General features: G+C 41.1%; 1 protein-coding gene across 1 annotated transcript in view; it reads left to right on the top strand.

Annotated features, from left to right (window-relative positions):
• The window catches only part of LOC118412548, a 31,533-nt gene extending 9,401 nt beyond the window's left edge, over positions 1-22,132 (top strand). The window contains exons 2-24 of the mRNA XM_035815469.1: positions 5,587-5,784; positions 7,536-7,724; positions 7,903-8,093; positions 8,433-8,589; positions 8,929-9,024; positions 9,304-9,603; positions 10,243-10,475; positions 10,937-11,102; positions 11,363-11,776; positions 12,291-12,387; positions 12,745-12,927; positions 13,451-13,608; positions 15,005-15,355; positions 15,920-16,025; positions 16,609-16,677; positions 17,187-17,258; positions 17,823-17,894; positions 18,111-18,182; positions 18,476-19,506; positions 19,747-19,862; positions 20,246-20,370; positions 20,621-20,789; positions 21,349-22,132. Coding sequence (XP_035671362.1) covers positions 5,587-5,784; positions 7,536-7,724; positions 7,903-8,093; positions 8,433-8,589; positions 8,929-9,024; positions 9,304-9,603; positions 10,243-10,475; positions 10,937-11,102; positions 11,363-11,776; positions 12,291-12,387; positions 12,745-12,927; positions 13,451-13,608; positions 15,005-15,355; positions 15,920-16,025; positions 16,609-16,677; positions 17,187-17,258; positions 17,823-17,894; positions 18,111-18,182; positions 18,476-19,506; positions 19,747-19,862; positions 20,246-20,370; positions 20,621-20,789; positions 21,349-21,528 — 4,745 coding nt within the window. The 3' untranslated portion in view covers positions 21,529-22,132. The remainder of the gene's footprint in view (positions 1-5,586; positions 5,785-7,535; positions 7,725-7,902; positions 8,094-8,432; positions 8,590-8,928; positions 9,025-9,303; positions 9,604-10,242; positions 10,476-10,936; positions 11,103-11,362; positions 11,777-12,290; positions 12,388-12,744; positions 12,928-13,450; positions 13,609-15,004; positions 15,356-15,919; positions 16,026-16,608; positions 16,678-17,186; positions 17,259-17,822; positions 17,895-18,110; positions 18,183-18,475; positions 19,507-19,746; positions 19,863-20,245; positions 20,371-20,620; positions 20,790-21,348) is intronic.
• Positions 22,133-23,094: the final 962 nt, after the last annotated feature.

Here is a 23,094-nt window from a genome sequence, read left to right as displayed (position 1 = left end):
CAATCATGGATTAAAATCTAATCCCATAGTTGTATATGTATATAGATTTTGCATTCCCCCTTCTGTTGTTAAGCCAAGTATGAGCCATGACCGTTTGTCTGGCGCTGTCCATTCGTCTGACCACAGTCTTGATACCGACAGTCTAGACATCATTTCATGGACAAACCCATTAATGTACCTCTGAACCTTGGGCTGCGGATGGATGTTAGCTCCGAGGTAGGCTGATAAGGAATTGTAACAAAGTGGTTTTACGTCCTAGTGTTTATCAGCTAACCATCGAGCTTTGTGAGAAATCTCTCTCTCTCTCTCTCTCTCTCTGAAATCACTATTGTAAGAACCTATAAGTCCTACAGCGAGTTGGAAGTTTTGTTTCAATTTCATACAATGCTGTTGAATGGATTACCTCTCTAGTTAAACTACAATACACCGTTTTGATATGTTTGTCCGTATTCGATTTTCCCAGGTTTATGTATTTCCATTGCCCTTTCACTTGGATGATCTAATACGTTTTTGCATAAAAGCAAAGTGGAAATCTTAGCATAGACCATGCAGTCACTGATTATCGACAAAACAGGTCATGCTTCGACAAGCAGGTCCCGGCATATGCTACATGAACGCTTTCCTGGACACAGCTGTTCCTGGAAGTGACCTGAAGTCCATAAGGATGTTGATTGAAAGATTGGATTACCCGCTGTAAAACTCGACCATTAGTGTGTACAATACGGGGTTAGGCCATGCCGCTGACTTGAAAGCCGAGCAACCAGCATTCCCTTTGTGCGTTTGTCGAATGAATTATAGTGATTACTTGTAGGTCCCCACACTTAGGATGTAGCAGTCCATTTGTGGACGGGATGTATGTATGGATTGATATTCGTGGCGGGATACATTTATGAAATGCACAGCTACGTTAGAGACAAGTACACAATATAGTAAGATATCAATTCGTCGATGAAGGTTAGACATTCAGGTAATAAGATGCGCCAAATAGCAGTTACTTTAGCAACTGGATATAAAACGTCTGTGCGTTTCAGATAGAATCCACTATCTTTCGTCAATGACATCTTGTTGAACAGCAGGTTTTATACCATAACTATTATGTCAATTATTCAACTAATTCAAGTACAATTACTCTTTTTCTGTATGAATTCTCTAGCCTATTTATAACATGTTAGAAATGTGAGGGATCTGGCACGATATCGAGGTATTCGTTAGTTTGATTCCACATACCAATTGAGAGAAGCTAATCACAGCAAATCTAGTTTGTGCGGCATAATCAATCAAGTTTCAACCAAAACTTATGCGGCTTTGGTGTTACCATGAAGGATGATTACGGCACAACGGTGTCGGTTGGCTTGAGGGCCTTCAATTCCCCTTTACTTATTAGAAATCTGATAACTCGAGACGTATCGAATTTTTGGTGGTATGATTAATATAGCCCTTAACGTTACGTTACTTGAGTTCACAAATTGGTGTGAGCTGATACAATGGCGCGTAGGAAGATGGAAGTAAGTACCTTTACTCACAATAAAGAGGCATACGATGTAACGACTTGGAAGCATTGGTGACAAGACCATACCACATCCAGTCCAATTATACAAATAACAGCAGTTCTGCTGCAGTACCAAGGGCACATGCCACGGGCCCCCAAACCGACCCTCAACTGCAATATTCCTAAAACCCTATCCAAGTACCATGTATCATCACAATCCATCCAATTGTCATGAGTTCTGCATGCTGCTGACCACAACCAGACACTCAGACAAACCCCAAAGAATGCATCCATTTTTCATTGAGGTAACTATTAGGAGCCAGAAAGGTGATGGATGTGGCTGTGCTGTGAACATGTGAACGACTCTACGCGGAATATGGGCTGGAAATTGGGTGAGCAAATGACGGCTTAACCGGACACAATGGTCCCGACTGCAGACATCTTTAGCAGTCAGGAGGGTATGCATGCGTGGCCAGACTGATAGGTTACTCCGTCTGTGAAATAGCCTTTTTCGTTCCAGTAGTCGGGATGACGATATGAAAGTAAAGTCGCTCAATACGTCTTCCTATGACCTTTAAAGTATGATACGGCTCCCTTAATACCATAATTCCATTAACGTAGATTTCGTCTACGGCATCGTAATTGTCCGAATCAGCCTGCTGCTATCGCAAACGTGTAAGCAACTTTTGTCATCCTTTTAACGAACGTATAACGTGTTTAATCAATAATAAATGTCACATTCTTTTTATCCGAGCAAGCAGAATGACACATTACATAACCAACACGAGTTCCGAACTTTTGCGGGATGACTCCATAACAGTAGAAAAATAATCTCCCGTTTGTTTCACAGAGATCGTCAATTCCTTCCCATCTGACACTCTATTGGGAAATCTAAGTGAGTCTCCCGTGTGCATGTCTGTAATTAAAATCAGTAAGACAAGTAAAGAATGCTCCGCTCGTAGGTATCGACAAAAGCTAACCCATGATCTGATAAACCTGATCATATGCTCAGACGGGTACAGATTACTGCTTCTTTTATGTATTATCTTAAACAAATTCCTCGCAGTATTTCGGGATGATCCGTTCGCTTCATATTCACAAGCAACTACTGCTTCAGACGTTCCAAGGTGACATTGAGTTTGTGTATGTACAACGGAACCACGTCTTCATCCTGCCAACATAAGGGTCTTAACACTACTTTTCATCACGAAATGGCTGAGGCTTCCGCGGAAAGGCATATAACAGGATGTGCATTTAGAGGATCACAGACCCCTGTGCTTTATCTCTAATGGCGCTGTCTAAGAGATTGCAAATGCAAATTTCCGGTGTAGCGCTATCAAAGGCTTTCCAGTTGTAGAACACATGGAGGGCGCGATAGCTTACAGATAGAGACTATTCTTCTTTGCTAGAACTAATTGAATCCAAACACAGTAAAGGAAGTGCATGTGTGTGTGCTGGAACTGAAGCAGTATATTGAAATCACAGAATGGCGGATATATGAACGAACACACATGTCTATGATTTTAGTTGTGAACTCATGGACATAGGCAATGGTATGGGGGTGTCCATAGATTAGTCTGAGACATCTTGGTAAAAATATCATAAAAGTCTGACTGTCTCACTAACCGCTAAGAATCATCTTCAAATATGCTAAGTTGCCGTAGTATACATCTGCTGACATGTTGTTCACACGCACACACGGTTTCTGCCATGACATCGCCATATCAAAGTTTGTCCAACTTTTCTTGTTTATCTACTAATAGGTGCAACCTCTAACAGCTGCAACCTCTCTGTAACCCAAGTAGGATTTGTATAGCCCTTGACTTTTTAACTTATATCATGCAAAATGTTAATGTATATGTATGACTGAAAAGACCACAGAGCTCAAATGTTTCTTATATTATCCTTGAAACCCTTTAGCGCTCTACTAAATTCTGCTTTCGCAGCGGACTCACCGCCCTAGTGGAATGGGGTATTGTATATCGTCCCTGTCCAGTCTCATGCAAAACGTCTAAAAAAAACTCATTTTTTCTTCTTTGTTTATCATCAGAAAGCTTATTAATTGAGCTTGGTACCGGGGAAAAACGTGGCAGCATTGTTTTGATATTGTCGGTCACCAATGATGTAGCTGTTAATCATACTTTCTATTGTGTTCCATTAACACATTCTGACACCTCTCATTTGCACGCATCTGCACTTTCCATCTACACAAAGAGTCACATGGCCACGGCAGTGCAGCTAGCAAGGGAAAGATCAGCATGTAGCCTATAAATTACCTTCAAATACGGCAAATGGGACGATGTTATTTGTCTGAGCCCGACTGCATATCCATCATGTACGCAGGAGAGTTCCCGGGTGGCTAGCTGTTCCACCGACTGGATTTCATACGTCTCCAACTAGTCCGTGAAATTGTTCTTTCTGAGAAGGGAAATCATATGGAATTGTCTTGAAGAAGCATATTGCCTACGGATCTACAGGCAGTTAATACATGGAGATCTGATGTTTTCCAAATTTCAAACACAGTTTAGACTTCAGTGACAGAAATCATCCAAAACAAGCGGTAGCACATACAAGTATTATTATAAGGAACGCATTTATGCCCGATGGCTAATTTCAAGTACACATATATAGAAGACATACATATGACAATGGGAAGTTGATTGACGGCATCGTAACAAAGACGAAAAATAATATAATGTTGGCTATAGTGTTCGCTAGTGTTTAAGATAAAGACAATAAGCCCTGCAATTTGTTATAACTTTTGGGCTCTGTGATTTTAACTTTATAAACGATGTGGTTCTTTAATTAAACGTGATTGATGAACTAACTATTGGAGATAAAATGTGTTTCGTTAAGCATCAGTCAAACAAGTGCATATATTCAAGTCCATGTAAATTGCGTTTGGACATTATTTTAACTCAACCGTGGGTCAATGTAAAGAATAACTTCTTTCCCGCAAACTTTACCTAAGCCCAAGAAGATGTCAATACAGAAATCATACGAACTCGAATATACGCACTCGTGGGACTGATCCCTAATCAACACACCGATGTGCGCATTCATCTCAAGAGCTGACAGTCCTTTGAGACGCTCGTTAGAACGATTGCGATGACCTGCACAATATGTGAAACAAATCACCACCAAGCCTTTGAAGCTTCTGTACCTCACCCGGCGACCGAACAACTCATTCTATCATATTGCCCTGTGTAAGGTGGTGAATTATGCTCCATTGATGTAACCCGAAGACATATCATAATCAAATCTACATTGTAGTTGGTATAGTTCCTGACTCATGTTGATGGCAGCAATGAAGGCAGTGGAACATATTGACATTCGGTGCCCTGGATCTGTCAAGTCTTTGACAAATGATTTCAATATCTGGTTTGGCCAAAACTGAGTTGACATAAAATTCAGTATATTGTAGAAAACATTGAATTATCCATGGTAAATGGATTTAAGTAAATACATCATTACAAAAACATAACGATGACTCATTTGTTTGTCTATTTCTTTAATCATTTATTTCTATCTATTCACTTACCTCTATTTTATTCATTTATCAGGGGTGTCTGTGTGGCGTAACGGCTAGAGCGCTGGAATCGCAATAAGTGGTCCCGAGTTCGATACTCGCCATGCCCTTGCCCTCATGACGGTGGAGTGACGCCCACCGAGCCTCACGGCTAATCTGTCAAAAAGGGTGCCAAAGACACCTACGGATTTGGTGCCCCAGTGTGTCAACATCGTCTCATTTTGCCACTAAGATGATATTTACATGTTGATGATGATTGCCTTTTATCTGGCGTTCGCTTAGATCTTCCCCGGTTATTGTTTGTATAGATGTCCATACACATGAACACATGACGAGATGGTCACCAAGCATACAGTGATCCATTCTTTGCGTCTTAGTGTCTTCTATAGCCAGCTAGTAGCTATATGTATATGGGATATAAGGTTAGTTTCGGACTGCCCTGATAGCAGCGACACCTTAGCTGCAGTGTGTAATCCAAACAGAAGTATTACCCTGATAAGGAAAATCCTGGTTTTAACTTAAAGTAACATTTAAAATGTTTCCAACCATGTGTACTTTCCTTTCGAAGGGCTGTGCCTGGAAGAGGGTTTCGGAGACTCAGGCTGTGATAGCTTCAGAAATCTGCTGTCCGACTGTGGTCACATCCAAACCGCTGGTTTCCCACTTGCGCCGTATAAGAACGACACAGTGTGTGAATGGCACATCCATGTTAGGCCAAGACACCGCATCGTGCTAGTGTTCGACCGCTTTCAGCTGGAAGAATCAGGTACCCAAAAAACGTCTGCTTAGATATTTGTCTGCTTTTGTAAGACTCCTTGCACGTAGGATGATTTCATGTACAGGTAGGTTAGAGTGCCTGCAACAAATGCCTCGGCCCTGTAAAGGGGTTATCTCACTGAAGAGGGGTCGCTAGCGCTGTGGTCGATGGATTTGACAAAGTGCTAAAAAAAATCCATTGATAAAGACTCATTGGTTTACATTTTTGTGTGTCTGTTGTCTTTTTAGGCATACTTGTACATTTTGCAAGATATTTCCATTATAAAGTCAAGAGTAACACAACGCAGCGACGCCGCCAACGTCCATTGAGAAACCCGCTAAAGTTGTAGAATATCACCAATTGCAATCGCGTGGTCAATTCATACTTTGGCAGGTGGTCAAATCAGTAATATACAGTGCAAGATTTTTCATGATTAAATATCAGTTGAGAACAAGCATATCCCAAAATTACCAGCTTTGTATGCAGTAGCCAGGACTCATACCAGTCGGACACAAAGTGAACAGTCAGCTTGTGGTTGCCAATTACAACTCTGAGACTACACCTTGCAATCTTTTAACATATTTGTCAAACCTGCTGCAAAATATTACATTACCCAATTCTAATAAGTAGACCGGGGTATAATTTGAGTAGGCGTGGTACCAATAGATCAACATGAAGTAAAGTATACAGCATGGATTTTTTTATATTCATCAATGTCAGCCATGTGACCCTAGATAAACCCATTGCAAATGAAAGTGACTGAATGAAAACAATTACCAAAGAACTACTCGTATTTGTTGACAAATTGCCGGCAAAAACAATGAACTCTTTACGACATCGGTGTACACATGCAGACGGTGGTTATTTCAGCACGGTGAAAAACTGCGTGATGTGTTGTAGTAAACACAACAAAGCTGTCAATGATAAAGTCAGCAACTTCTAGAACGGACTAGTTCTGCAGCATACTTCCCGTGACATGCTGTGAGTTTTGTTCAGTTGCCCACAAGCATGCTGTGAGTTTTGTTCAGTTGCCCACAAGCACTCTCTGGTGTCACAACATTTCGCAAAGCAGCGGATTTCGTTACAGAAATCTGCGCCTAACCAGTAGTTAATATTTCACATTGTACCCCTCTACTATACCCACTAATCCAATATTGCTGCAAAGGAAATATATTCTCCAGGCAATATACAACTTAACCTTTTTACACCTTAATCACCAAGGGGAGCATTAACCCTTGCGTAGAGAATATATGTGTTGCTGGGCGTGCTAAAAGCTGTTCTTTAATAGGCATAAAGTTAAATTGTGTTAGAATCCATTTGTTGTCGTATTTGACATTGTCATTGGTATTTGGCAAGTTTCATTATATTCTCATTCTATTCTAGTTATCTTGACTTTGCATCATTGATTTCCCTTTTTGTATCTTATATATTTTTACTTGTTTTAAATTGGAAAGTTGCGTTGATGGTTGTTATTTTCGTACCTTTGATGTTGATGTGTTATGTCTGAGGTTTTCACCTAGGGTGCGTTGAAAGAAGCAACATGCCCCCCCCCCACTGGGAAATAGAAAAACATTACTGTGTTTTGTGTGTATTGCATACGTGATTTAAACCGAAACCGAATATTGCACACCATTGGAATATACGGTACATCTAGTGGTTTGCTTGTTGGTAGGTTAGCTTGTTGGTTGGCTGGTTGACAAGTAGGTTGGTAACAATCACATGTATTATATAACGGAAGTATTGTTATTTTATGTCTGCAGGCGAAACTTGTGAGTATGACCAACTGTCTATCCACGATGGTGTCAATGAAAAAGCTCCCAAGCTAGGGACTTTTTGCGGCAGGTATGATTCTTTCAAAGTCCTCTCCAGCCGAAACCACTTGTACCTCAAGTTCACTTCTGACGCATCCATGGCTGCTGCAGGTTTCTACGCATCATACGTTTCCGAAGGTAAGTTTGGCTTAAGCTGGATAATCCATCGGTAACCTCAATTTGTTGTATTATAAGCTAATTACAGATTGAATTTTGGAAGCATTCAATTTCCCCAATGTCATCCTGAAACGTTTACTTTGAGGTTATATTCTTTTGACTTGATATGATGTGTTATGACTTGTATTATGTCACACAGAAGCAGGGCACGAGGCCCACCAAGCCATTGTTGACATGGGCCAGAAGACGTTCCCGTGCCCGGGTTCGTTGAATATCACTGGGGACGAGATGGCCTTAATACCACTGCAGCTCACCCTGCAGAGCGAGCTGAGGGAGCGGATGTGGATAACCTGGGACCCTTGGGGCGTAGTTGACAAAAGCTACTTACGGGTTGGTGAATGTCATACACTAGAAACATTTACCAATAAGCACATTCGCGGTTCCTAGTACGAACGTGCAGCGACAGGAAGTGTGGCTATTAGTATGCCAAAGATGAAGCTCCAAATTTGTAAAAATCTCTCGTCTCGACCATTGCCTCGATTTGTATAACAATGCACGGACGTGCTTTTTGTCTCAGGGGCCTTCACTTTTGACATATTACCCACAACTCATGTTGCTGCGTACATGTGTACTCGGAACCGTGAACGTGCCTTATCTTTCCTTCCACTTTAGTTCATATACGCAGTATTTATCTCTTTGGTAAAAATGACAATATTTATTCCATTTCAGATATACGAAGGCAACAACATCAATACAACGCCAGTCGTAGATGACAACTTCAGACAGAAAGTGACTCGCTCATTTAGTCCTAAAGGTCACCAATTCTTACTTTCACTCCATCTTTGGAACAGAGACGGCGGTGTTTTCATGCAGTGCTTCATTGAAGGTAGTAAAGTCATTACTAAAAATTCAATGATATTGCGAAGTTTGCTGATTAGCTAAATAATGCCTGACATTTCTTTATTTTTTAGGTTTATTTTTATTTCACTTTTTAAATATGATTTTTACCTTTTCTTTGTTTACATTCTTACGCACGAAGACATGCTGATGCTAATATGTATAACAGTGAGGTCAAACCACGTCTAAAGATATAAATGTATCAGTTAATTAATTTATTCGGGTGTCAATAATAGATTTATTGAGAGTTATGGGCAACGTTTCTGAACATCGTAACCATTATGTTAAAGACTATGTGAAAATACAATTCTGTTTCATATCGTTTCAGATGTTGTCGATGAACTCCCTTTGTGCTTTCCTGACCCGAAAAATACCAACGTTGGGTCTGTGGTATTTGGTAAAAATATGCATCCAAGACAAGATGGTAAGTACGTTTACTTGGTAGAACCCGGTTCACTGTTCGTTTATTGATTTCACACTCGACAGAATGTTTTCCAAATCCCGGTATGAGGAAAGTATCCTAGTTACCGCTGGTACTTTTAGGTCAATATAGCGGATATGGTACAACGTGTCCTTCACCCTGTTTTATCGTGAAAAATCCATTTTCAACCAAGGCTTGCTTTGAATGTGCCGCATAATGTCTTTCTACCAGAATTTAACGCTACGAAATAGCTCATATCGTAACGGCTGTCAATTATCGCAGATGCACACGTGCATTGCAAGATCGCGGTAAAGGCTCCAAGCGATCAGCAACTTCTGGCCAGCATGGACCTCGTCAACACAAGCCCAACAATTTCAACTCGACAACAAATAAACGGCAACAACGCTCGAGTCGACCTGTATGATGGTACGATGAGGCTAGGATCTATGTGGCCAGCGCCCTACGTGACTCTTCCGCTCCCAACTCTAACTTCTGGAAATGAGCTTTTGATCATACTGTGGAAAGACTCAGCAAACCTGCAAAGTGCGCAGTGGACTCCTAAGATTCAGTACAGCCCAACAGGTACATTGCTTGATACATAACTCGTGTACATAGTTAAACATTGGATTTGAATATTATCTCAAATCAAACTTGGCTATATAAATCTCATGTCTAGTAGCCCCTTCTCTGGGCAGCTCCCAGCACCTCTAAGTTAGGAGAGTTCACAACATCCGGCCTAGTCCTGTTAATTCATGCAAAATGTAATAACATGAGCAGGGCGTGAAAGGCTTTTATTGCTGCCCCCAGGCCGATGAGGTTTTTGGACTGGTGAGGTGAGGTTATAATATGGACCAATTATTGCCAGGCTGAGAACGGTCTGTTACCATGGTGTTGGAGGCTGCGATGACTGGCTTCCATAGTGACAGAGAACCCTGAACTCCTCCGGTGGGAGGCACAATCAGCCTCTGACCTCTAGAAGTTGTGTAGCGCAGGATAAAAGTAAACCATATATACCTTTCATTTTAAATAATAAACCATACATACATCTTATTTTAACAAAGTAACGGTTTTATAAGTACCCTGCGTAAACAAACATAAAACAAACTTTTAAGGTTGAAATCAAATAAGTACGTCTATGATAAAAAATCATTACTCAACAAAACAATGAAACATAATGCTGACACCATTGCAAAGTTGTAAGTTACGTTGTTTTTCGTTCAGGCTGTCGAGATCTATCGCACCACCTCACGAAGAATGGAACCACGACTATCCAAGCACCTTGTGGCATATTCAAGCACCTCCCCGACCATGACTTCACCAACTATGACTATCGAATACGTATTGAAATGAAAGAGAATATGTTCATAGAGATTCTTATGCCGCCACTATCGAGGTACGAAGGCATCAGATTCATGTGCAAAGGAATGAAGGATGGATGCGACGAGGACTTACAGGTAGAAAGAAGTCTAGATCTTGTACACTTTGACTTTATTGCCTACTATCAAAGAATGTTACTGTCATTAGTATGCACATGGGGACCGTGTCTACAGCACCCCTCGACAATGTGGCGCTGCAAAATATCTTAGTAATTCAGGGTAATCCAAGAAGCTTTAGGGATAGAGAGCAACTCATTCAATTTAGAAACAGCAATTTCAGCTAAAATACTGATTCACAGGTCGTTTGTTCACGATCTTAATTGCTCATTCCGTGTCAAAGATTGCGACCGTAAAGCTCGAGTCTCTACGTAATGTATGGCACAATGGCTCTCAGACATAAAAGTTTTCAAATTACAAGTGCAAAATAAGGGAGTATTGTCGCAATTGCTTGTGAATGCACGGCATAATGTCTGAGTAGCGGCAATTAGTTTTACGAATGGTCTGCAGCTACATGTTACATCCGTTTTTGCATCTCGTAGATTTACGACTTACAAGGGAATTCGCCAGTGTTGATTTACTCGTATTGCCGGGAAGCAGAGGAGGACTGGAAGACGATTACGTCATCTAGTCACGCAATTGAGATGGTCTACAGGTCCTTCTGCACCTGGTCTAGGAGCGGATTTTATTTCCATTTCAGGACGACGGGTAAGACATCAATTGATAAATGTACCACCGAAGTAAAAAGGCTGTTCCATAGCTTTTTTTAAAGAAGTAAGGACAGTGCGTTGTTTGTTATTCACTGTCTAAGGCGGGGGCAGAGGGGGAACCCATCCCTCTCCTTCCACCCCCCCCCCTCCATGAACTCAGTACCTTTTCCAATGACACAAAGTCTAGCCAGAAATTCTAAAAAAGCAATTTGTCTATATTGAAAACAATGCAGCGTTGTTTCCCCATGTTTTGTTTAGAATGCACACAGATACCAACAACAAGCTGTAAGCAGCAACAGGACCTACAGGCACCATGCGGGTTCTTTCAACCACCTCCCCGCAGTGACGTGGACAGGCAGCCGTTAGTATGCGACTGGCACATATCACCTCCACCAGGAAACAAGGCGGTGCTAACGTTCCAAAACCTCAGTCTAACGGCGGACCAGAAAGGAGAGGACTTCATCTTAATCCAAGAGCTGGAAGACGATGGCACATTTCGAACAGTTCTGGATATACGGCAAAGTTATCCATTGTTCTCAGTGGAGCTCAAAAGTTCGCAGGTGATGGTAAAGTTTGTCAAGGACAGAATAGGCACAAAGAAGGACCCGACGTTTACTGCCTTTTACACAACCACCAAAGCTGTAACTCCAAACACAGAACCAATTGAAATGGGTAAGCCGAAGTCAACCAATTTAATACAAATATAAGTAAGCTGTAATTAAAATGTTGGAATGAATCTGTAAAAGACTGGATTGCCGGATGTATTAAGGATCATTAAGAAGAAGCCAAGTGAGAATCAGTATGCAACACACACAGTAGCTTGCAGTACCTGGTTGCTATTTCCACAAATTTGTTACTTCAGGATCTAAAGATATTTCCTATTGTCTCAACAGCAACAGTACCCACCATCATCGTTTTATTTCCAATACTGTCCATTCCACCAATTATATGCTATGGACGGATATTCCCAGGCATCAAATCTTCTCCCTTGAATTAAGCTACTAAGAAAGGCATTTGATGACAGCATAAAGGTCCGAATACGTAAGTGTAAAACGGTAACAGATGGCCTATGAAACCATATGATGTACCTTGTAAACGGAAGATGAATTCATCGTTATTGCGGCTAAGCCGCTAAACTGGATCAGGCACGCTTTAAATATGTTCGGTTTGATTCCCGTTTTTTCAGAGGAGCTGTGTGAAAGTGGGTTTCAATATTACCGGAGCAACTGTTACCGTGTGGTCGTCAACGAGGAAACGTTATCTTGGGAAACAGCCCAACAAAGGTGAGCAACGTCACATTGTTAACAATATTTTCTTTATTTTTATATTCAAAACCCATCATTTGAATATCAAATAGAAACTATTTCAAACTATGTCATGCTTGAAAAGATTGAAAGAATGTGGCAGCAGTCTCATTTGGAATTGCCTCAGTAACGTAGCGACCTTTGAACCGATGGGTCACAAGGGACCACATCTTGTGACATGACATATGTTCGAACGGTTTTTATAATTCATCTGAAGCTTAAGTATGTTATTCTTCTCTGTCAGTTGCCATCTGCCACGAATTGTACATTGGTGCCCGTAGTAGAAGTACCTAAGTAAGTCAACTTTATTGAAAATAGATATTCCCATTACTTTAGATGCACGGAGGCGGGTTCGGATCTGGCCAGTATTTCCAGCCCAGAAGAGATGGAACACGTAAAAGAACTTCTGGAGAGAGAGACGGGTGCTGTAGACAGGGATAGCACCATCTCGGCTTTTATAGGTCTCATGACGACCGGTCATGACGCGAAATATGCATGGGTGGATGGCAGTAAAGTGCTGTAAGTGCCACGTTGTCAAGTGTCATAGTTTTAGCACTCTCTGCCTGTAAAACCATTTACGATTCTTGGGATTAAAGGGCGCTCATTTCGTGTATGACAACGTAATTGTGTGAGAATAACTTCGCAGTAAAATTGTTGGCATGGGCCAAGAGGGAGCAATGATTACCTTATTGGCATGGAACTTAACTCACAGGACGTCCGGTACCCTATTTGGGCAAAAAAAAGTGCTATTCATGGAGAATTTTGCGAGTGCAATGGCACCATATGCATCTACATGAAAACATTGTATTTGGAACTAGTTGCTTAAGTTGGTAAAAACATTTGCGCATAGCACCTGTTACCAAAATCCTTGAAGCTCTCGTGTAATAATATCCAGGCTTTTGCAGCAACTATGACATTGTCATTCATGTAAGCTCATATGTTACCTTGATGTCACGTCATGCTGTTTGCTTCGTCATTGAAAAAAGTTTACATTCTGAAGCCATTCAAGGTTGTCTAATGTTGACATTTCTAAATGCTCTAGTTTCACATATTGGAGAGGGACAACCCCGTTGCCAGCTGGACAGAATACGGAGAGTTGCGCTCTGATGCTGACTGGCCAAACGGAGACAAAGTGGTTCACCGTGCCCTGTAACTATCCCGAGGCTACTAGGACCTATATCTGCAAGGCCAAGGCCAGAGGTAGTTTGCAATTATCATTACGTCTAGAACTTTCAAATTCACGTGCCAAAGACAATTCAACCTTATACTAGGATCTATGCTAGTTATCTTACCATCTAGGACTGTGGCATGTTTCCTATCTCGTCACTGCTGTACTTGATGTTATCTTAAAGTACAACTTTGCTTTCGTGTAAAGTTTGCTAAGTAAATCATTGTCAACTCCTTGTTGATGATGGTAATTTCTTCAAGACCTTACCAATATGAGTTTTAAATTTCTCGTCTTTATTCATCATCGGCCTGGTGATTTTTCACTCAATGTGAGTTATTTTCTGTCTAAAAGGTGTCTTGTGAATTTCCCGATAGGCCTTCTTCATTCGACCCTCATATACTAGTATATTGAGAACCTGCCTTTGAAAGCAGTCCAAAGTAACTTGACTAGTCACCAGCTCAACTTCATTTGTATTCAAAGACTCAGCTCTGTCCTATAGTTCAATGCTATATATTTTCCGTTGAATAAAGAAGTGTGATTACGCAACGAATGACTGTCGTTAGCTACGTGAAGGCGGTTCACCTTATACGGGGGTGTTCCAGTTGATTGTGTCTGTGTGTTCGCAGCTATAACTCGAGATCCCTTTGATGCATTTGTATGTCGTCTGCTAGTGTTGGCGAGATGAAGAACGATGATGTTGAGCACCGTGGCCCCATTTGTTTTTAATTTTCAATTTTATTGTTGATGCGCACATAGATTTTAACATTATACCGAGGAGGCTTAAAAACACTCGTTGATTATACTGAGTGTATGTGTGCTATTTTCAATATCTGCTATAATTTATTTGTTCGACCCAATGGTTTTAGTTCGATGTAATGCCCTGGCCCGGCATTAATTCAGTTTTTGGCTCCCACTGTTGGGCACGCTGAACTTTACTCATAAAGCAAGGACGTTTGAAGTTTGTATCAAGGTCGTCTAGGCATCGTTCATCTGCTAGGTGTAAGTCCTAAGAGGCTTTACTAATGGTTTGCTATGTTTGGAAACTAAAGCCTTATTGCGTCTTTAAGGTTTTACGAATGGGAATGAAGATAAAAAGGAAGTTCACAAAGACACGGATGTAATCACTGCGTTATATTTGTCTTACATGAGGACTTGGAAACGACTGTCGAGGTCAACAATACTATTCATGGTATAACATAAGTATAAAGATAATCCATTCAGACATATTTCGAGTTATAGCGGTCCCACACTAACGCACACGCTACCTAAACCTTAACCTTCCTGGCGAAGGTAGTAATGCATCATGCAGAAAGTGCAACGTTAACAAACGAAGTGCCTTGTGCACAGTCATCAGGTCAGTTCTTAGATTTATGGAACTGTTTGCTTTCTGAGACTTTTAATCACTGACAAGCTCTTATTCTTTGTTAGGTTGCAACAAGGACTGGACCATGGTAGGATTCGCCTGCCTTAGGCCCTACGAGCTGTCTTCCCGTCCGTCAAATCCATCTAGACAGGCCGATCGGTTGTGCAGTGAGGCAGGCTCATCCGTTGCAACCGTCAACTCTTCGATCGATTTTCTCCGCGTTCAGGGTTACCTTCAAAATATGTGGCCAGTCTATCCCCGACCGCGTGTCTATATGAATATCAAATATGATGGATCAGATACATGTGGTGTAGTCGAGCGGCGTTACGATACCGAGGGGGATAGTTGGATCGTTCCAAGAACTGACTGTGCATTTCGCAGACCCAATCTGGTGTTATGCTCTATGCGAGTTGATGGTAGGTGTAGGGAAGATGTAACGTTAGATATACTATGTATCATGTATATATGGATATGGATTGACAACGTACCTTTTCAAGGCAAAACACCATGTCACTTGTCCTAAAACAGAGTATATGGCTATCAAAGTAACCCAAAGGCTGTTCCGCAAGCAGCCCAACAGATATCTCATAGCTATCTCATCAATAGATGTGCACTCAATAACTCGAAACCATCAACTCTAAAGAAAGAGCTTCCTGCCAATAACTGAAGTATTGTGCAATACTCGTGTATGTCGTATTCTGCATGCTCAAAAGATTAAAATATCTTCTATCCTTTAGATAAATTCAGTGATTGGAGATACTCTTCTTGTGTACACGTAGGCAAATACATAAAAATTGACCTTAGAACTAGTATTGTAAAGGACAGATATGCTGAGTTATTCTTATACCTGTTCGTTGGTTAATTCATTTGTATGTACTTGTTTATTTGTTTGTATTTATATATGTGCAGATGCACTAGATCCTACGGAAGTCTTGTTGTGTCTTTTGTAGGGTCAAAAACGCTGTTGTTGTATGTTGCAGCATCCACTTGCCCTTCCTCCTGCAAGTGCTCAGATGGAGTCGTTAGCTGTATAAACAAAGGCCTTGCCAAGATCCCAGCCAAGATCCCAAGAACAACCCGAGAACTGTAAGTGACAAGCAGCATACCCCATGCAGTAGACTAGGCGGCTCCGAGTGTCTCCTCATGGAAGTGCACGTCATACTAGGTTACAAACAAAACCCTTATCAAATTTTGCAGTCTGTCATCTTCAGTTGCAACTTGAAAGTCACCCAAACGATGTGGATTTTGGTATGACATTTCAATCAAATGTAACCTTTATCAGATATTAATGAATATCCATACATCGTATGATACATATTTATAGCGGGTTCTAAGGATAAGCTTGTCGCATTTGATATGTAGTGGTCGCTGCAAACGTCGTTGTATCCCATTCATGTTGGTTGTATTTCGATAATTATTATGCTAAACTTTCTATTACTTCTTTGCTACTATTGCATCATGATAGCCATATCTTTTATTGCTACATGTATGTAAGTTGGTAAAGCCCTTAGTACAATATCTGCAGACACACTGTTTTGAGTTTTCTTTTAAATTTTATATGTTTCTCTGCTCTTGAGTTGGACAGAATTTGAACCGTTTCCATAATAGAAAGGAACCAATCTTCATTAAATGTTATACTTACACCATCCAATTCCTTCCAACCCCAAAGGTACCTTGCTCGCAACAGGCTCAACCTGACAAAAGACTCCCTGAGAACATGGCGCCTGTTAACCACCCTGTGAGTACTATCATCAAAACGATCAAATAACATACCACCGGGAGGGATTTCCCTTCTGTACGACCCATCTGCTAATGAAATAGGCCCATATCCAATACATAGTGAGAGTATTTTCCTCATCCAAAGACGCAATCGATCGCCGATCGATGAAGCATTAACACGTCAGTGAGACAGCCATGCCTCCTTTCAAACAAAGATGAGGGAATAGATACATCTGGAAATGTGACAAACATCATCACAGTTCTTTCCCGGTATCGCCCTTATCCGTGGTGACGTATTGCCATTGCCGTGTATGGCTTGAAAGCTCTTCAGATAATACCATACGTATAGACGATAGATTAGAATGTGTATTGATTTTTCTTGCCTCGGAGCACTAACAGGTTCGGGTTACGTCTAAATCACTGATGAGTGTGCTTGTCATGTGTCATGAACTTAGCAGTTTGCACAATAGCCGTTATATCGATTGGATACTGTGCTTTAATGTTGCTTCGTTGTTTTTTTTTGCACAGGGATGTCAGTGAAAATTCCTTGAGGGAAATTCCCGTTGGTACATTTTCCAGCATGTTTCGTCTAAAAGCCCTGTAAGTACATCACCCCTGTGGCCAATTTCACGTCATCTTGAAGAAACGGATCGATCTTGAGCATGTGCCCCCACATTTTACTTTAAGTGAATGCTGGCCCTATTCTGTAACAGTAACTGTGAGTAGCGTGAGTATCTGTGTCACAAACACCACATAGCACAATCAGACACGATGAAGACAAATTGTTTCTATCAGCTCTAACTGAACCACCACAGCATGGTCATAGAAAGCATCTGAATTCATGGGTATCTTGCGACAATTTACATTTCAGAACAAAGAACACAGAGTGTCAAAGACGCAGTACATATACCACTTTCGAACACACCCATCAGAGTACAGAAGTGTAGTCATCATGGCACTGGACAGTCCAACACTTTGCACTCTTGTATTCACAAGTTTTCCCACGTAAACGTCCGATATTCATTTTGATTGCTGCTAGCTGCTGTCAAAATTTACAGTGATGCCACTAGCTACAGTACTACAGTTCCGGACCTCCACCTTCGAAGTCGCCAAAGCTATCAAATATTCACTGCATTGATGTTCTGTGATTTTTGCTCGTAACAGGAACATCAGTGGCAACCTCATTCACAGATTAACGGCAGAGACATTTAAAGGATTGGCCAGCTTGCACGTTCTGTGAGTTTTATATACCAGCTTGTACTTTTCCATAAACATACATCAATTATAGGCTTTATCCATCTTTTCGTACAGACACCATTGCGTAAAGTGTACGTTTGAAACTGTATTGCCGGAAATCATAATGTGTTTAATTACCTTGGACCACTCTACTGTACGATAATCACTTTATGATTGCCTTATACTAGTACTTAACGCGACCTTATTTTCTTTCAGTGATCTTACAGGTAACAATGTGAATGATGTTTCAATGGATGCATTTCAAGGTCTTCCTGATCTTTACAAGCTGTGAGTATTCCGCATTACAATATTGAGCATACTGAATTTCACAAAACAAAAGGTGCAGCCTTTGCAATGCACTTTATATTGCCGACTACTTTGCAATGCACTATTTCTTGCAGTAAAATCTAAACTGCGTTCAAATCTACATTAGTCAAGATGTATCACATCAGGGTGCCCAGGATCAGCAATTTTCCGGTTCACTAAGTTTTATGTCTGTTTTCATAATTGGAAAATCCAGACTGGCGTGCTAAGAGACACCTGGGTTACACATGCCTTTGCTGTCTCCTTCTGTGTTCCAGGAACACCAATCAATACAAGCTGTGCTGCATGGCACCCCAGACCAACGTCTGCTCTGCTCAGCAGGATTATGTCTCCTCGTGTGAGCATCTTATCGGAAGCAACAGCCTAACAGTAACAACGTGGTTCCTTGGAGTAGTGTCAATAGTTGGCAATCCGGCCATTTTAATATATCAAGTGAGGAGCAAAACAAGCGGACCGTCAAAGCACTTTCTTTGCAATCTTGCCATAGCAGATGCCTTGACTGGATTATACATGATCATCATAGCCTCTGCAAACACCTATTATCAAGATCGTTATATTCTAAACGAACAACGATGGCGTTCCCATGCTGCCTGTGCTATTGCAACGGGATTAGTGACGTTTTCCAAAATGGCCTCACTCTTCCTAGTAGTAGCAATAGTTGTACAGATCCACCTCATATCTCGCCTCCCGAGTACCATTCGGAGATTTAAGAACAGATACATTGCTATTATGATAGCTACGTGCTGGATGTCCGCTTTTATGTGCACCGTTGTAACGATGAACATACCTCATCTTGGATTGCTTGACGTGCAAACGACTGCTGCGTGCTCACCATTTATAGACATTATCCAGAAGCAAGGAAGGTGGAAATATTGGTTTGTACTGTTCGTCACTCTTCCAACCATCATGACGTTGGCATCTGTAGCATGTTGGAGTTTAAGCTGCTATGTAGAGGGATTGAACAGCACGAACGATGGCAAGAATAAAGTAAAACACTATGAAAAACAAAGAACAACCAAGACAATCATCGTGACAGACTTCATCTGCTGGATAATCGTTGCTGTTGTTGGCATGTTCTCCACGGTACAGGATGATATCTTTGTCACACTGACGCCATGGATTGCTCTGTTTGTTGTGCCTGTGACGTGTGGACTCAATCCGATGATTCAAGTAGCTGCAGCAACACAACGATGGCCCATGAAGAGAGAGGTTGCGTGCAAGGACGACGTTGAAGTGGAAACAGTGGAACAACTTTGCAGGAGTCTGCACGAAGCTTCAAATATAACCGGTACTTGTAATAGCTTTTACATGTATGCCCAGTATAAAAGATTGTGTTTTACAAATCATGCCCATTGGTTAAATGCATGTACAATCTCAAAGTAAAGCAATGGGGGTGCATATCACTAATCATTTAATCCATGGCAAGGTACTACGCGTTAACTATTGTGACAAGATATTTTCTGGCCGACTTTTAGAGTCCACATGACCTGGTTGAAATCTGGTATAATACGTACTATTTTATTTCCAGCAATTGAAAAAGACGAGAATTCAGAAGGGACTCTCATACAGTCATATCTGCAATGCCTTTCCGGTGACATAGTACCCAGTCACGTGGTTAAAGTGCTTCTTCAGTTCAGGAAAGGGGTACGTCATGATTTTGTACACACCGTATTAGTATCAAAACAGTCTAGTACAAAGGTCTACGAATTCAAAGTACATGAAGTCAACCATCCACTGTACTTCAGTCTGCTACTTTTTTTTTACAATGACTATTACATAGACATTTCATAGAGCCATAATATGTGATAGCAACGCTATCTATGCAACACGTATTATACTAACATTGACGAAGGTTAGACATCCAGGTTAACAATATTCCCAGGCATTTCAATATCGTTAGAATTCGAGATATATTTCCGGATGGTTCGAGTGACATCTTAGGCGTCAATAGAGTGAACTGACAGAAAAAAGTAATGCAAGTACATCTATCGCATGGACATGTATCGCATTATTGTCTTTCTTTCCAGTATGAAATACAACAAGAGTCAGCTATCACAAATGAAATGATGATACTGAGGCGGATAGGACAAGCTGGGGGACACCAGAATGTTGTCCGACAGTGTGCCATTGCTGACAAAGACGCAATGAAATGGTACATTTCATTTTCTTCTATACGATTCTTGACGAATTTTCCTACATGTCTCTGTATCTCCAGTACGACCGCCCTTCGGAATAGCACAACTGTTACAGCGTCGCGACGCGGCAGCAGCTGGTTATGTTACACTGAACGACCTGACACACCTAACCTTGCACATGTAACTGCAAGTGTCGTATGTTATAAAAAGTAAAACACACAATGTTGGTGTGATTACAGTATTAAATTTTGTGTTTCGCTTCCTCAGGGCCCTGTACACGCTCCATCATCATTACAAACTGAGAGAGGTGCTGACCGACCTAACATCTGAAGACTTGCTTACGACCAACTTGGACATGACGAAAGCCTTGAAGTTCCTTCACCAAAACGACATCGTTCTTGGGAAAATGTCTCTAGATGCTCTCCTGGTTGAAAAGGTTTGTCTGCTACGTTTCATTACCAAAGGGTAGCACAGTTGGCAATTCTTGGATTCATGAATATTTGTTTTATATCATCGGAGTTTTGACATAAGATGATGTCATGTATTCTCAATCAGAGCTTTAGAAGGGGAGATGATAGTGGCCAGGATTCTTACGGCTACCTCCCTTAAGAAATCCGAACCAGTTCTACCCCCAACCTAAACTTTGCTTGAATAAATAGGTAGTGCGTTGGCTTTGTGATCATGGCTGTTGCATGAATTGACTCAAAACTTAGAGATACTGCAGTCCAAATCCCTGACAGGCACCGATATTGTTAATGGGCCCTTAGGAAAGGCATTTAACAGTTTTAAGCACGTTAAAGAACCTATCACACTTATTGAAAATAGTAGGGATCCATCCCGGTGTGAGTGAATCAAATGATAAATCAGTCCGCATATGCAGCTTCTCTTCAGCACAAACCTGGTGTATTACGCCATGAGGTGGTTTACGGGATATGTGGTACAAACTAGCCTATGGCCATATGACAATGATCGTTTGTTTATGTCATCTGTTCCAGGAGCCACACTTGAAGGTTCTCATCGCAGATTTCTCCAATGCCAAGGTCGTCGGCAGTAACAACAACTCTAACAAAGACTTTGACGCAGATTTCCAAGAATGGAAGAAGCTGAAAGGTGTAATCGAACGAAAATCATCAAATTTTTCCCTGCCAATAAACATTGTGCTGAGGAGGTTTTAATTCAACTCACAAGGCCCCTGTCCAGTCAATGGGTGGCGATAGCTGAGCAACCGTAGGGCGACAAAAATGATTTATTATTAATCGGATTCGTTTAACCTTGATTATTCTACTTAGCTCACAATATTCAGAGAAAACAACACAGCCTTGTATGAATATTGTATGGTAACTGTTATTAGACAGTTACCAAAAACGACGATGTTATAAAAGTTTGAATGTGTTATCAATATGTTAAAGCCATGATGGGCCTCACATGCGAAGTCATAATGACATAAAGTTTACTAATGTTGTATGGATTTCCATTTCCTTTATTGAATAAATACGTGACGAAAACTGTGATATGAAAGTTTTAAGTATCTGAAGCCTGGTCTTCGTTTTAAACAACACCCTCTTACAACCGAACAGTCTGATTTAATTCTTTAGAGGCGTAGTTGCAAAGAACAAACTGCTAAATTCAGATAGGCCACATCCGAATCAGTAGACACACACACAACTAGTAGCTTGAGCCGCTGCCAAAGCAGTAACTCATTCTATACGTGCCTTGAGCGGAGATTTGACATCGACCGACCCATCGTAGATTACTGGATCAGCTTGTAATCTGCATAAGAGCCTGAAGCCTTACCAGGAAACGTCAACAGCAAATGTTCAATTTCTATCAGATTCAAAGCCACCGGTCGAACCATGACGACTTTCCGTAATGGTGTCCACGAACAGCCTAGACGTCTTGGCAACAGAACACTTACTTGGTACTAGAGTGAGACGTGGCATTAGAACAGTCGAGTTATCAAACGTTACGTTGTTAGAAGTCTCACTGTTAGAAGTCTCACTGTTAATGAACATTTTAGATCTATTCTTCAATGCCACCCTAATGCTTTTAGAACATGCGTTCTCTTACAATGAACAATCGTTTCATGACCTGATTTGGGTGGTGTGAATCGGTAAAGATTGGCTCAAGCAACTTCCTGACACATTTAACACACAGGTGTTTCCGGATGAACCAGTGGGGTATATCTGTGTTTCAAGTGCATCGGCCATGCATAACGAAAGTAAAAGCCATATCTATCACGAAGTTGCTTTTCACGCGCCATCACAGGGGAGCAGTTACATGAATCAAAATAGATAGGCTTTGAAGGAACCCTCGACATACCGTAAAACAAAGTTCTTTATCACACACTGCATGCAGGGTACCAACAAGCTCAAAGTAACGACTGGCTCAATTTGTATTAATGAATTTCACATCTAACGGTGTCATACCGCTGTCATTAAGCGCTATACTTTAAAGCTACTATCATGAAAATCAAGCACAAAATTGACAGAGCAGAAAATTACCAGTTTGTCGAGACACTGGTATGAAACGTCATTGGAATCAGCAATGTGGACAGCATTTCTGTAGTTTTATTTCAAACGGCGGGATCCGGGAACAGGCAGACACGCACTTTAGTCATGCTGGGTGACGTGATATTGACGCTGACGGCAAGGTGACGGCAAGGCCGACATGAAAGGTAATTGTCCGTAAACAATCAATAATACCTTTGCTTCAATACGTTAGGAAAATGGCTAAGCCAATAT

Source organism: Branchiostoma floridae, chromosome 3 (assembly GCF_000003815.2).
Source record: "Branchiostoma floridae strain S238N-H82 chromosome 3, Bfl_VNyyK, whole genome shotgun sequence".
In the NCBI taxonomy this organism is placed as follows: domain Eukaryota; kingdom Metazoa; phylum Chordata; class Leptocardii; order Amphioxiformes; family Branchiostomatidae; genus Branchiostoma; species Branchiostoma floridae.
This window is presented reverse-complemented; position numbering and strand designations above follow the sequence as displayed.